We start from the raw sequence: 14,017 nt of genomic DNA, 5'->3' as shown, positions 1-14,017 counted from the left end.
ACCATTAAGCAAGCTCATACCACTTAAAATCTAAAACAATAAAACTGTGTGCTACTTTAGGGAATGCATTTAGCCCTCAAAAGCTTTGGTAAAAAACCATGTTTTTACATGGTGCTGGAATGAAACTAATGTCTGTGCTAATCAGGCTTCCAAGGGGAGGGCATTCCACAGCCAGGGTGCCACAGCAGAGAAGGCCCTTTCCCATGTACCACCATAGTGTATGTCTCACACTAGTGCGACACAGAGGAGGGCCTTTTACATTTTTTTTTTAAAGCAGACCTTCTCTCCTCATTTCTAGCTTGTAAGTCTTTCGTTCCTTGACTTGGCTTACATTATCAGTCTACTACTCCCTGAATTCTTTCCATGTAGTGGAAGTGTATGCTGCAGTGGATGTGTATGGGGGTGGGTGTCATTATGGGCCAAGCTTTCAGCATTTTGGAGTAGGAGGGCAGCAAACAACGCTATGGTGAAAGGATGGACATTTTCCCTGGCAGATCTCAGAAAGGAAGAGCTCGCTGCTTAACTTTATCTGTGGAATTTCCTGTAGCTGGTCATGGCTTTGTGGCTTTGTTGGCTAAGAGTCATAGCTCCGTGGAAAAGCACATGCTTTGCATGCAGAAGCTCACAGGTTCAACCTCCAGCCAAAGGAAATTTCAGACAGCAGAGCTGGAAGAGACATCTGCTCAAGCCACTGGAAAATCGTTGCCAGTTGGGTGGCCACTTGCACGTTGCAAAAAAAGAGGGAACACATCACCCAAAAAGAAGATACAGATCTGCATAACATTTGCATGTGCTTTTTTGTTTTTTTTAACCGACAGATACAGACTTGGAAATAATTACTATAATTTAAATACAAACACAAATCTCATCAGGGTGGGGGAGACAATGACCAGGTGTCCCATGTAGCTGCTCAGTGTTCAGTGCATGTGCTAACTGTTAATAGGCAGCCACACTCTCCCTTCTTAAGGCTCCTTACCTTTAAATCGGACTTCAAATGGACAGCCTTTCTAACAGAGGACACCATCAAATAGAGGAGCATCCTCTGTAGAGGATGTAGAATCATAGAATCCTAGGGTTGGAAGGGGCCTACAAGGCCATTGAGTCCAACCCCCTGCTCAATGCAGGAAGCCTGATTCCCTGGTGGTCTCCCATCCAAGTACTAACCAGGGCTGACCCTGCTTAGCTTCCGAGATCAGATGAGATCAGGCGCATCCAGGCAACACCTGGCCACTCTTATTGCTGGTCCATGGAGACAGTCCTGGGCTAGATGAATGAATGGTCCAATCTCATATAAAGCAGCTTCATACGTTACCTTTAGGGATGTACGAAAAGTACTTACCTTTCGTGGATTATGTTTATGGTTGGGGGCGAGGCGTTCCGTCCCTCCCCCCGGAATCCTTGCCGGGGGGGAGGCGCTCCGTTCCTCCCCCCCCCCCCCGGAATCCTGGCTGGCCGGCTGTGCTCCGCAGGGATTCTGTGGAGCCACCAGCCGGCTCCGCCAGCAGCCAGACATCCGGCCGCTGGCTAGCAGGGACGCAAATGGCGGCAGCCATAGCTGCTGCCGTTTGCGTCCCTGTGGTCAGCCGTGATAGGCTACATAAATGTTTATGTAGCCTATTACGGCTGACTTAAAAACAACAACAACAACAAGGCCGCACGTACGCAAATGGCGGTGGCCATGGCCGCCGCCATTTGCGTTCCTTATTTTGGCACGTCTTAGTCTACGTAAACATTTACGTAGACTAAGACAGCGAAAATAAGGGGAACACAAATCGCGTAGATGCTACGCTATTTGCGTTTCCCTTATTTTCGCCATCTTAGTCTACGTAAATGTTTACGTAGACTAAGATGTGCCAAAATAAGGAACGCAAATGGTGGCGGCCATGGCCGCCGCCATTTGCGTGTGTGCGTGTGTTGTTGTTTTTTTTTAAGTCAGCCGTGATAGGCTACTTAAACATTTACGTAGCCTATCACTTTTTTTTTTAACTGGAAATGGTGGCGGCGGCAGCCGGTCGGAAGACCGGCTGCCACCGCCAAACCGCCACCGGAGCCACCGCTGCCAGGAAGATCCGCCCAAGGTAAGTCCCGTCCTGGGGGGCGGGGGGCCGTTCCACCACCAATTTTGGGGGGCCGAATGCGCTGGCATTCGGCCTCCCCGAGATCCGTGGCGGAATTTTCGTACATCTCTAGTTACCTTACAAATATGGCTTTGGAGTTGGACGCATTGGGTAGTAATACACAGTGGGAGTCTTAGGACATGGTTGCAGATTAGTGCCAGGAATTTCTCTGCATTAGACCACATGTCACTCTTAAAGCTACGCTGCATCATCATTTTCAACCTTATGACCCTGGATTCCTGCGGAGAGAACTTCTTAAGCAATTGTGTAGAGCAGCTAGGGATGTCAGAGAATTCTGCCACGGATCTCGGTGAGGCCGAATGCCAGTGCATTCGGCCCCCCGAAATCCATGGGGGAACGAAGCCCCCACCCCCCCCACACACAAAAGGCTTGCAAAATGGAGCACTTACCTGCTGCCATCCGTGCTGACTTGGGAATGGCGGCCGCCCTGCAGCCGCCATTCACTTCTTCATCATAGCCGTGGTAGGCTACGTAAATACTTACGTAGCCTATCACGGCTAACGCAGGGATGCCTTTTGTGTCCCTGTGGAGGCCGTGAAAGGCTACGTAAGTATTTACATAGCCTATCACGGCAAGCCAAAAAAACCAACAACAGCGTATGCCAATGGTGGCAGCTACGGCGGCCACCATTTGTGTTCCCTATTTTTAGCCGTTTTAGCCTACGTAAATATTTACGTAGGCTATTACGGCGCAAAACAAGGGGAATGCAAATAGCCTAGTGGGTGCTATTTGCGTTCTGTTTTTTTTGCCGTAATAGCCTACGTAAATATTTATGTAGGCTAAAATGGGGGGGGGGGGGAGAAACGCAAATGGCGCCCACTAAGCTATTTGTGTTCCGCTTGTTTTTCACCGTAATAGCCCATGTAAATATTTACACAGGCTAAAACGGCTAAAAATAGTGAACACAAATGGTGGCCGCCGTAACCGCTGCCATTTGCATACACTGTTTTTTTTTTTGGCTTGCCGTGATAGGCTACGTAAATACTCACGTAGCCTATCACGGCAGCTTCGCAGGACGCAAATGGCTGCCATTTGTGTCCGCCATTTGCGTCCACAGCCACCCGTCCGCAGCCAGAACTCTGGCTGCGGACAGCCCTGGCCAGCAGCTCTGCGGAGCCGGCCTAGGGAGGATTCTGGGGGGAGGGATGGAGTACCTCCCCCCACTGCAAATCCACGCTCCGCAAAGGTAAGTGACTTTCGTACATCCCTAAGAGCAGCAAAATCCTGTGTAGGACATAACTGGAAGTCTACCAAGCAGCCTTCTAAATAGCAGTGGAGTTATAAAATTTGGAAGGCCATGATTATGTCCAAATTTAATTGGCAATTGCAGCAAACAAGGCATTCCAGTATTTAAAAGGAAGTTATGGCACCTTGGTTTCCATTTTTTCTCCTTCGTAGACCTCTAATCACTTTCCAATCAAATGCAGTTGCATTTCTTCCTGACAGATTCATCAACATAAATGTATGCGTCCAAACTCTCTCAATAGGTAGTGAGCTTCATTTTAGTTTCCTTTTTCTCTTAATTAGTGATCTTGTTATATTGTTATGTGTTGTTATTCCTTTTTGTTACCTGTATTTTAACTTAATTGCAAAATGTGATAATACTATTCAGTAGTTATTTATGAAAATGATTATATGTCTGAAGTATTTTACATACCCTATCTTAGGGCTAAAAGTTTGAACTTTTTGCTCAAAGTTTGGGAGGGGGGCAATTTGAGTGCCAGTTGATGGGGGTGGGGAAGAGATTTTTCTAAAGATTTATGGAGGCACTTACCATTGGTTGTGCCAGTGGCAGTGGCTTCTTTTTCTTTTACTTCTTGCCATCTGTGGTGGCAGCTGTAGAAGTCCTTTTGGTGGCAGTTGCCCCCCCCAATTCTCCTGGGAAAACTGCTGCCACCATTAGGGGTGTACGAAACCCCACTTACATGGGTCCACTAGGGTCTGCCAGGGGGAGGCGATAAGTTCCTCTCCCTGGAATCCTCTATGGGAGGGAGGCGATCAGTTCCTCTCCCCAGAATTCTGCCTGGCCGGCTCCGCTCTGCGGCAAGGCTGCGGAGCTGCCGGCCAGACTGATCCGCAGCCAGGCCTCCGTCCGCTGCCGGGCAACTGCAGATGCAAATGGCATCCTGTGTAGGGGATGCCATTTACGTTCCTGCTTGCGCTGTGATAGGCTACGTATATACTTACGTAGCCTATCATGGCTAAAGCAGGGATGCAAATGGTGTAGCGGACACCATTTGCATCCCTGCGGGTAGCCGTGATAAACTACCTTAGTATATATGTAGCCTATCACGGCTACCTGCAGGAACGCAAATGGCGTCCATTACGCACGACGCTATTCACGGCCACAGCCCGGATGGAGGACAGCAGTGGTTGGATCCGGACCTGCTAGAGGCAGGTAGGATCCGGTCCACGCAGGCTTCGCGGAGTGGCAGGGGGGATTGCTGTGTTCTGCCACAGACACCGCGGGGGCTGGATTCTTAACAGTCCGGCCTCACTGGAGCCCGTGGAGGAATTCTCTGCCATCCCTAGCCACCATTAGTGATACCTAGGGATGTTTGAGAAATCTGCAATGAAATCAAATGAGTTTGGATTTCTATGAATCTCACCCTCATTTTCTGCCGTAGACTGGCTTTACCCAACTCGCATGGATTCTGGAGACTTGCAGACTGTTTTTGTTGTTGTTGTTGTTACTTTCTGGAATGTTATACAAATTTAGTCACCGAAAAATACATATTAAAAACAAAGGCCAAAAATACGAATTTCCTGCATAGGCTAAAGCATGAAAATGTGCAGGGGGTGGGAGGGGTGGTGGTGGAGACCTGTGCAAATGCAGATTTGTGCAAATGTGAATTTGCACGAATTCAGGAAATTGGGAAAAATCCAATTCTGCCAATGAGCAGAGCAAATGAGCAGGCGACGGAACAAAAGGCACCTCACAATTTGCAAAATGCAAATGGAATGGATTTTACAAAATCCAAACTTCCCTAGTAAGTACCCCCCAACCTTTGATGTTTTACTTGTGCCTCCATTACCAAAATGCCCCCTACCCCATTTTTGTCACCTGCAAAGGAGGAGGTGAATTTGGAGAGGCCACTGAATTTCAGCTTTACTGTAAAGTCTACCAGTATCGCTACCCATATTACAGATTGAGACTGAGAAACAGTGAGGTTATGGCCGAGTTGAGATTCTTTTAACCATTAAGCTATATTATATTGGTATGGGTGGGGAGGCAGGGAAGAGGAGAGAAAGAAATCCGATTTCAGGGATGCATGCATTATTTATTTTTCTCTCCATATTCTGGCAGCCAAAGCACCTCATTTTTCCCGCCTGGGTGATGTGGAGGTAAACGCTGGACAGAACGCCACCTTCCAATGTGTGGCTGCCGGCAAGGCTTCTGAAGCCGAGAGGTTCCTCATGCAGGTAGGTGGGGCTGAAGGTGATCATGGTTACTCCTCATGGGCACCCTGCACAGTTCCCTGTCTTGATGCTTCCTGCTGGGTGGGTCATGTGTTCTGCCTGGCCCTTTTGGCATACCATTTGTTGAAATAATGACTGAAGTATAGAATGTTGATGGTTGGGACATGCTGGGAGTTGTAGTCTAACACATCTGGAGGGCACAAGGTTGAGGAAGGCTGGTGTACCACATACTGGGAGGGAGTCGGAGAAGGTAAGAATGGGCTTTCTGTCCCGATGTCCCTTGCCAGCAACCTTCTCCCCACAGACTATGAGTTGACCATCTTTCATCTGGGAGTCTCCAGAACTGTTGAGGTGCCGACAATTTCCTGAAGCCCAATCAGCTTTAGGCTTGTGGAAATGTTCTTTATATGAGAGGAAGATGGGTGTTTCAGTTTTACTTTGCCCAAACACCCTTTGACTGCATGTTCAGTTTATGCCATTACTAGGTGTGGACGAAAGTCACTTACCTGTCGTCGACGGCCGTTTGCGGTGGGGGGGAGGCACTTCGCTGGTCCCCCCACGAAGTTCAGGCTGGGGGGGGAGGCTTCCCGCCTCGCCCAGCTGAAATTCAGGCCGGGGGGGAGGCTTCCTGCCTCGCCCGGCCGAAATTCAGGCAGGGGAGGAGGTGCCTCGCCTCGCCTGGCCGTGAACGCGAAAGTAAAAAAAAAAACAAAAAACTTCCCCTGATAGGCTACGTGACGATTCACGTAGCCTATCATGGCTGACTTTGCAAATCTGACTTTGCAAACATCTTGCCTATCAGGGGAAGTTTTTTTTTTTTTCCCTTTCATTGCAATGGTGGCGGCGGCAGCCGGTCAAAAGACCGGCTGCCGCTCCCGCCTCGTTCGAACACCCACCGAACCGCCGGCCGGACCAGCCACCAGGAGGGACATTCGGTGAAGGTAAATCCCGTCCTGGGGGGGGTGCGGGGTGCGGGGGGGGGGTGCGGAGGATTTCTCCTGGAAACTTGTTCGGGGGGCCGAACACGTTGGCACTCGGCCCCCCGAAGTTTCGTGGAGAAATTCTCCGCCATCCCTAGCCATTACATGAAAAGATAAACATTCTAGTGCTTCTTTGTAATAATATGGGGTTTCATTTCCCTTTTCGGGGAGAAGGGGAGGATGGCCAGCAAGTTGCAAAATGAGAGTGAGTGAAAGAAGAGGGCTGAACCAAAAGAAGGGGCAGGACATGTGTCAAGGTTCCCCTTATAACCTGGACTGCCTGAACAACTCCTTAAGGATCTCTTGCCTCCTTAAGAGTCTCATCTTCCTTCTTTTAAACTTCCCCTTCCCAGTAATGTGGGGTTTAGGCTGGGGATGTGGGGTGACTGACACTCTAGACACAGGGTTTTAACCACAACAGTTTACTAGTAAATTAAAGCAAGCAATCACAACTAAAGGTATTTACACAATCGAACTGAGTGATACACAAAACGCATTAAAAGAGAATAAAAGTTGCAAAATGCAAGTTCCTTTACCCTAACTGTCCTTAAGACTTCTCCCTGCTCACTCTTCAGACCCTGCTCTCACTTCAGGCTCTGGCTGTCTCTCCTGTTACTGGCTCTCTCAGTCTCTTTATATTAGGGCTGTGCAGGGACCCCCTGATCCGACTCAGAAGCCGCTTGGCAGCTTCTGAGGTGTGCCCAATCTGGCTCAGGCAGATTCGGGGGGCCCCTGCCCTTCTTCGGCCCTGAAGAAGGTTCCCCCATCACCCCCAGATCCTTACCTGGGCCACTGTCTCCTCTGCTGCTGCCGCCTCTTCCTCTGCCGCCTTCTCCATTGTGCCACTGTCTGCTGCTGCTGTCTTCGCCAACTCTGCCGCCTCCTGAGGCCTGGATGCGCGGCAACTCTTCTTCCAGGGAGTCACCATTTTTAAAATGGTGACTTGCTGCAAGTAGGGATGTACGGAAGTCACTTACCTGGTCTCGCAGCTTGCTTCGCGGTGGGGGGGAGGTGCTTTGCTTCTCCCCCCAAAGTTCAGGCCGGGGTGGGGAGGCTTCCCGCCTTGCCCAGCCGAAATTCAGGCCGGTGGGGAGGCTTCCCGCCTCGCCCAGCCGAAATTCAGGCCGGGGGGGAGGCTTCCTGCCTTGCCCAGCCGAAATTCAGGCTGGGGAAAAGCACCCCATCTCCCCGGCCATGAACTTCAAAAGAAAAGTAAAAAAAAAAAAAAGCCCCGTGATAGGCTACGTAATGATTTACGTAGCCTATCGTGGCTAGATCTGCAAAGTCAGCCGTGATAGGCTACGTTAATCGTTATGTAGCCTATCGCAGGGGTGTTTTTTTTTTTTTTTACTTTTCTTGTAATGGCGGCAGCGGCAGCCGGTCAAAAGACCGGCTGCTGCCCCCGCCCCTGACGACCTGCCGAACCGCCGCCGGGACCCGCCGCCGGGAGGGACATTCGTGAAAGGTAAGTCCCATCCCGGGGGGGGGGGGCGGGGGGCGGGGGGGCAGAGAATTTCTCCCCAAACAACCTTTGGAGGACCGAATGTGTTGGCGCTCAGCCCCCCGAAGTTTCAGGGAGAAATTCTCCCCCATCCCTAGCTGCAAGAAGAGTTGCCACGCATCCAGGCCTCAGGAGATGGTGGCAGTGGGCGGCGGTGGGCTGCTTCCACTTTCACTGCCAGTGCCACCATCTCCTGAGGCCTGGACGCATGGAGACTCTTCTTGCAGGGAATCATCATTTTTAAAATGACAGCTTCCTGGAACTTCCAGGAGGTTGCCATTTTAAAAATGGTGACTCACTGGAAGAAGAGTTGCTGCGCGTCCAGGCCTCAGGATGTGGCGCAGTGGTGGCACTGTGGCGGAAACGGTGCCATGGCGTGGCAGCAGAGGCAGCGAGGAGGAGGCGGGGCAGGTAAGGACCTGGAGGCACTGGGGGAGTGGGGCTGGCCTGGGGGCGAAGCACACCGAGCCCCTGACCCACTCTGGGCCACTTTGTGTCCTCTCCGTTTCTCCTTGGAGGGGGCAAAAAGTGGCCCGAAGCAGCCCACTTTGACTCGGGGTTTGGGCCTCGGGCTGAAGCAGTGCACAGCCCTACTTTATATACCCTCCTCCCTCAAAACCAAAAATACTGCTTCATACCTGAAGAAATGAAACTTAAGTGGAGAATTGAAACAGAAACATAACCAGAGAAATGAAACTACTCTTTTCAGGGTTACCTCTTTCCAACAGAAAACTCCAGGCCTCTAAGCCTGACCTTCCCCGCCCCTCCTTTGCTTCTGTAGGCCTCAGACCTTCATAACGTTTCATTATAAACTTTACTCTTACCCCAGTGAAACACATCCCCCTTTTTGGTGATAGTTTGATGGAGGCTGAGAAATGAGATGGAAATATTCACCCATTCAGAGTAAGGATGGGAAGTATTGCCTTCACTCTTGATTGGCTTTGTGACATGTCACATGGCCAGATCTGCTTGGCTATGTTGCATCATGACATTAGTCTACTGGCTCCCTGATCTCTTAAAAGTGGGCAGAGGAGAGACATTGTGCCAAAAAAGAAAAAAAAGAAGAAGTTTTAAGTTTTATGAAGGACATTATGGTACCCCACTCCCCCTGCAAGAAACCCTCCTTTTTTTCATTCTGAAAATGTTTGCCCATGAAATTGTGGTTCAGACCTAGATTAAGGTATGCTTCTCATGTGCTTAAATGAGACAAGATACACAAGGGAATCCAAACTCATCTATTTTCCCTTTTTCTTTTTGCTTTCTGGATGGCAGAGGCAAAATGGCGTGATTGTACCGGCTGCCTCTGTGAAACACATTAGCCACCGGAGATTCCTGGCTACTTTTCAGCTGGATAAGGTTTCTAAGGGAGATCAGGACTTTTACCGCTGTGTCACCCAGTCTGGCAGGGGCTCTGGTGTCTCCAACTTCGCAGAGCTTATTGTGAAAGGTATGCATTGGTGGATGTTTCACGATTGACTTTGGCTCATGATGGGAGAGGGTAGGCCTGGAAAGTTAAAAAAAAACTCTGGGGATGGATTTTTGAATCTGATTCAGTGACAGATGCTGGTTTTCCAGCAAACCAAAGCTGGGAGAAAGGGAATAGACAGGTATAGAGATCTGGCAGCTTGGCTCATGCTTACCCATAGCAGCAGAACCCTCCCAAATTCTGTGATGACTGGTTTTTGCAGGTCATTATACACACACACACACACACACACACACACACAATTGGAAGAGGGGGAAGAAAGGCAAAGACAGTGCTTTCCTTGCATATCCTTTGCTCAGTTCAATTGACAGGTGTAGTTGAGTATTACTTATTACTGGGATGTATGAACCCACCCCCATACTGCGTAGATCAAGCTTTCACAGCCCGAATGTGCACATATTTAAGTATGCACACTTTTAATGAGCTCCTTTCTTCGTAAGACATCAGCAAAATGGCGGACGCTCTCAGAAGGGTCTGGATGAGTGCAGGGAGTGTCCAGAATGGTGCGAGCAGGGGTGAGGCCAGGGACTCAGTGGGCGCAGTCCAGGGGTGCAGGCAGGGGGAGCCCAATGATGCCTGGACCCAGTCAGGGGTCCACAACATCTTACTTATTATGAAAGCTTCCACAGCACCGTAAGTGTACGATCTGTGCTGTGACACTGTGTGCGTGTGTGTGTGTGTGGGGGGGCATGGGCATGGGAGGGCATGGGAGGGCATGCGGGAAGGTGTTGGAAGGGCTCTGTGTTGCTTAGTTTTGCTTAGAATTGGCTAGTATGGGAAGGCAGCCAAGATTTTAGGGGAAAATACCCACAATCTGTCCCCATGTCTTGTGTATGGGAATCGGAACCTTCACATACAAATCCCCTAATCTCAGCTTGATTTGGGTCGGTGGCTGCACCCTCCAGAGGTTTTCAGCTGCCTTTCCACCATAAGGTGATTTTATAATTGAACAGTAATCATACAAATAAAAAACAAAATGATAGAGCAGTAAACATAACCACCACCCCTCTCTAACAATAAATGAACAAGTTAAAAACAAAGGATCAATAATGCAATTGACCAATAGAACCAGCAGAGGAGTCAGAACCCACTTTTTCTGACCGTCCTAATATAGAACTACCAATTGATCAGTAATGCAATTGACCAGTAATGCAATTGACCAATAGAAGTAGTAGAAGATACTCCTGCTGTTTCAGACCTTCCTGCTATAGAACTAGCAGTTGAGCAGTAATGCAATTGACCAATAATGCAATTGACGAGTAGGGCAGAGGAAACTCCCACTGTTTCTGATCTTCCTGCTATCCCAGCACAAATCCTAGCATCCCTTCTGTATAAGGCCATCTTCATCGTGATCACCACCTGAAGGTTTGTAGCAAGGTCTGTTCCATCATAGAATCATAGAATAGTAGGGTTAGAAGGGGTCTATAAGACCATCGCGTCCAACCCCTTGCTCAGTGCAGGAATCCAAGTCCCAGCATCCCTGACAGGTGGCTGTCCAGTCTCGTCGTTAATGCTTCCAGTGTGGGAGAGCCCACCACCTCCCTAGGGAATTGGTTCCATTGTCGTATTGCTCTAACTGTCAGGAAGTTTTTCCTGATGTTCAGCCGGAATCTGGTTTCCTGTAACTTGAGCCCATTACTGTGTCCTGCACTCTGGGATGATCGAGAAGAGATCCTGGCCTTCCTCTCTGTGACAACCTTTCAAGTACTTGAAGAGTGCTATCCTATCTCCCCTCAGTCTTCTCTTCTCAAGGCTAAACATGCCCAGTTCTTTCAGTCTCTCTTCATAGGGCTTTATTTCCAGTCCCCTGATCATCTTTGTTGCCCTCCTCTGAACCCTCTCCAGCTTGTCTGCATCCTTCTTAAAATGTGGTGCCCAGAACTGGACACAGTACTCCAGATGAGGCCTTCCCAATGCTGAGTAGAGGACAACTAGTATTTCCTGGGATTTGGAAGCTATACTTCTATGAATGCAGCCCAAAATAGCATTTGCCTTTTTTGCAGCCACATCACATTGTTGGCTCATATTCAGCTTGTGATCTACAACTGCTTGTTTGTCTCTTTCTTTTTTGAACAGAGCCCCCCACACCCATTGCACCCCCCCAGCTGCTGAGAGCAGGCTCAACATACCTGATCATCCAGCTTAACACCAACTCCATCATCGGGGACGGTCCGATTGTCAGGAAGGAAATTGAGTACCGTATGACCTCTGGACCTTGGTCGGAAGTGCACGCTGTGAACATGCAGACCTACAAATTGTGGCACCTGGATCCTGACACAGAATACGAGATCAGTGTCCTGCTCACCCGGCCAGGGGACGGAGGGACTGGCAAACCTGGCCCTCCCCTCATCAGCAGGACGAAGTGTGCAGGTAGGAGCTTTCATGGCTTTTCAGAGAGCTTCACTGTATTGGGATGTCCAGTTGTTCAAGCCTCTTCAAATATATTCAAAGGAGAATGGTAGGGATGTATGGACTGTGTAAAATCCGCTCCATCTGTGTTTCATGGATTGTCAGGTGCCTTTTGTTCTGTTGTCCACTCACAGATGGATGAAAATATTTTTTTTTTCATCATGTGGAAAAAAAATGTAAATAATTATGTAAGTATTTACATAATTTACCTTAGTATGTAACATTCCGCATATTGTCCCCCATTCCATTCAATGTTTCCTCAGCAGAAACTTACGTATTTTCCTCTGAATTTATATGCGTAAATTTTGGGAAGGTATTAAAAAAAATCATCTGAAAGTCTACAGACTCCACGCGGCCCGAGGGGGTCACTCTGCAGCCGATTCTGCAGGTTGGATTCTTGGAAATCTGAGCTCATTTTAGTCCGTCCTGTATTTCTCCAGCATCCTTAGGGAATGGTGATGGTTTTTCTACAAGACAGCATTCACTCTTGTCCAGGAGATTCCAGCATGAAGGATTCTAGCACAAAGTCTCATGCAATCCTGGATCTGTGTGTGTTTGTGCGCGCGCATGTGTGCGATACTGCTTTCTGCACTTCCAGTTTAGTAGTAAAGTCATGTAATCAGCAAAGTGCAAAGCTGCACATGCTGCTTAGTAGGAAGAGGCTCGGGAGTGTGGTTTTCTTCTAGGCTCTTGTGTCTGAGACCTTGCTTGAGGCAATAGCAATTTACGCATTGATCCTAGCAAGCCCCATCCATCCAGAGGTCTGTTTCCATGGAAAGATTCGAAAACCACTTCAGAGATTTGCACTAACAAGGGGTCATTTGGATGCGCATGGCATCTCTGCAATACTTACTACACTTTAATAAATATGGCTAATGGACCTCCAAATTGTGGACGGGCCATAGTTCAGTGGTAGGTCACCTGCTTTGCAAGCAGAAGGTCCCAGGTTTGATCCCTGGCACCTCTAAATTTGATCCCTGGCACCTCCAGTTAAAAGGAGCAGGTAACAGGCAATGGGAATGAGCTCTGCCTGTGACCCTGGAGGGCAGCTGCCAGTCCGAGTTGACAATCCAAGGCAAGATGGACAAATGTCATGCAGTGTCTTATTGTGCCTAAACTGGAATTTTGAATCTTCACCATTAGCATAGCTGCAAGAACCCAGACTGCACCAATGGTGGCCAAAGGGCTGTGACAACTCACTTTGCAAAGACAATGGCAGATAGGCTGGTACCTTCAGGAGAGGTGGGACAGGCAAAGAGAAATCAGGGGTCAAGGAAAAGATTTCAAGGGTGACGAGGTCAGGATATGCAGCCTGTCATATAGATGGGTTCTTTGCTAATTAACAGATGAACAATGCAGCTCACAACCCCCCATGTCACACTGAGAAGGATTGGGTGGGTCAGGATGTCACATGTGGCCTCTTATTTGTGCTCTTATGTAGTATTTATTTATTTATTTATTGCATTTATATCCCACCTGTTTTCCTCTTGCAAGGAACCTAAGGCAACTTACATTATCCTCCTCCCCACCCTGTTTTATCCTCACAACAACAACCCTGTGAGGTAGGTTGGGCTGAGAGTCTGTGACTGGCCCAAAGTCACCCAGTGAGCTTCCCTGGCTAAGTGGGGACTAGAACATGGATCTCCCGGCTCCCAATCTGTCACTCTCACCACTACACTACATTGGCTCTCAATTAGCTTTTAACGGTGTTGTTGTATTAACTTCTCTTCATCTGCAACAAACTATTCTCCTTCCCTCCACCTCTCTATCTCTGTTGCTGGCCCAATCAATATATGCTTTGGAGTTGTCTTGGGGAGAAGGTTGTGTGTACTGCCTCCTTGACATGTTGAGAATCAGTAGTTGAGTCACTTTGAGTTCAAGAGTTGTGGGTCAATGAAGTGGCTTCATCTAGAGGGTGATGGTTGGCATGTTGTTTGCTGGAGACCCATGAAAGCTACTAAGTACACTTAGGTCTGTCTAACTGGGATGGTATTAGAACATTCCTTAAGTCCTTGGCTGTCTCCAAGGTGGATGTGTTTGCTGTCAGTGATGCTTGTAATTAGACAAGGGCTAATGACTAGCT

General features: G+C 48.8%; 1 protein-coding gene across 1 annotated transcript in view; it reads left to right on the top strand.

The window, feature by feature from the left end:
* The window catches only part of PTPRU (protein tyrosine phosphatase receptor type U), a 622,411-nt gene that overhangs the window by 284,243 nt on the left and 324,151 nt on the right, over window positions 1-14,017 (top strand). The window contains exons 5-7 of the mRNA XM_084815602.1: window positions 5,446-5,561; window positions 9,312-9,486; window positions 11,602-11,895. Coding sequence (XP_084671728.1) covers window positions 5,446-5,561; window positions 9,312-9,486; window positions 11,602-11,895 — 585 coding nt within the window. The remainder of the gene's footprint in view (window positions 1-5,445; window positions 5,562-9,311; window positions 9,487-11,601; window positions 11,896-14,017) is intronic.

This window comes from Heloderma suspectum, chromosome 10, assembly GCF_057233095.1.
Source record: "Heloderma suspectum isolate Gila_16-S chromosome 10, 16-S_ref, whole genome shotgun sequence".
NCBI classification, from domain to species: Eukaryota; Metazoa; Chordata; class Lepidosauria; order Squamata; family Helodermatidae; genus Heloderma; species Heloderma suspectum.
The sequence above is the reverse complement of the archived record's forward strand: the minus strand, read 5'-3'. Positions and strand labels throughout refer to the sequence as shown.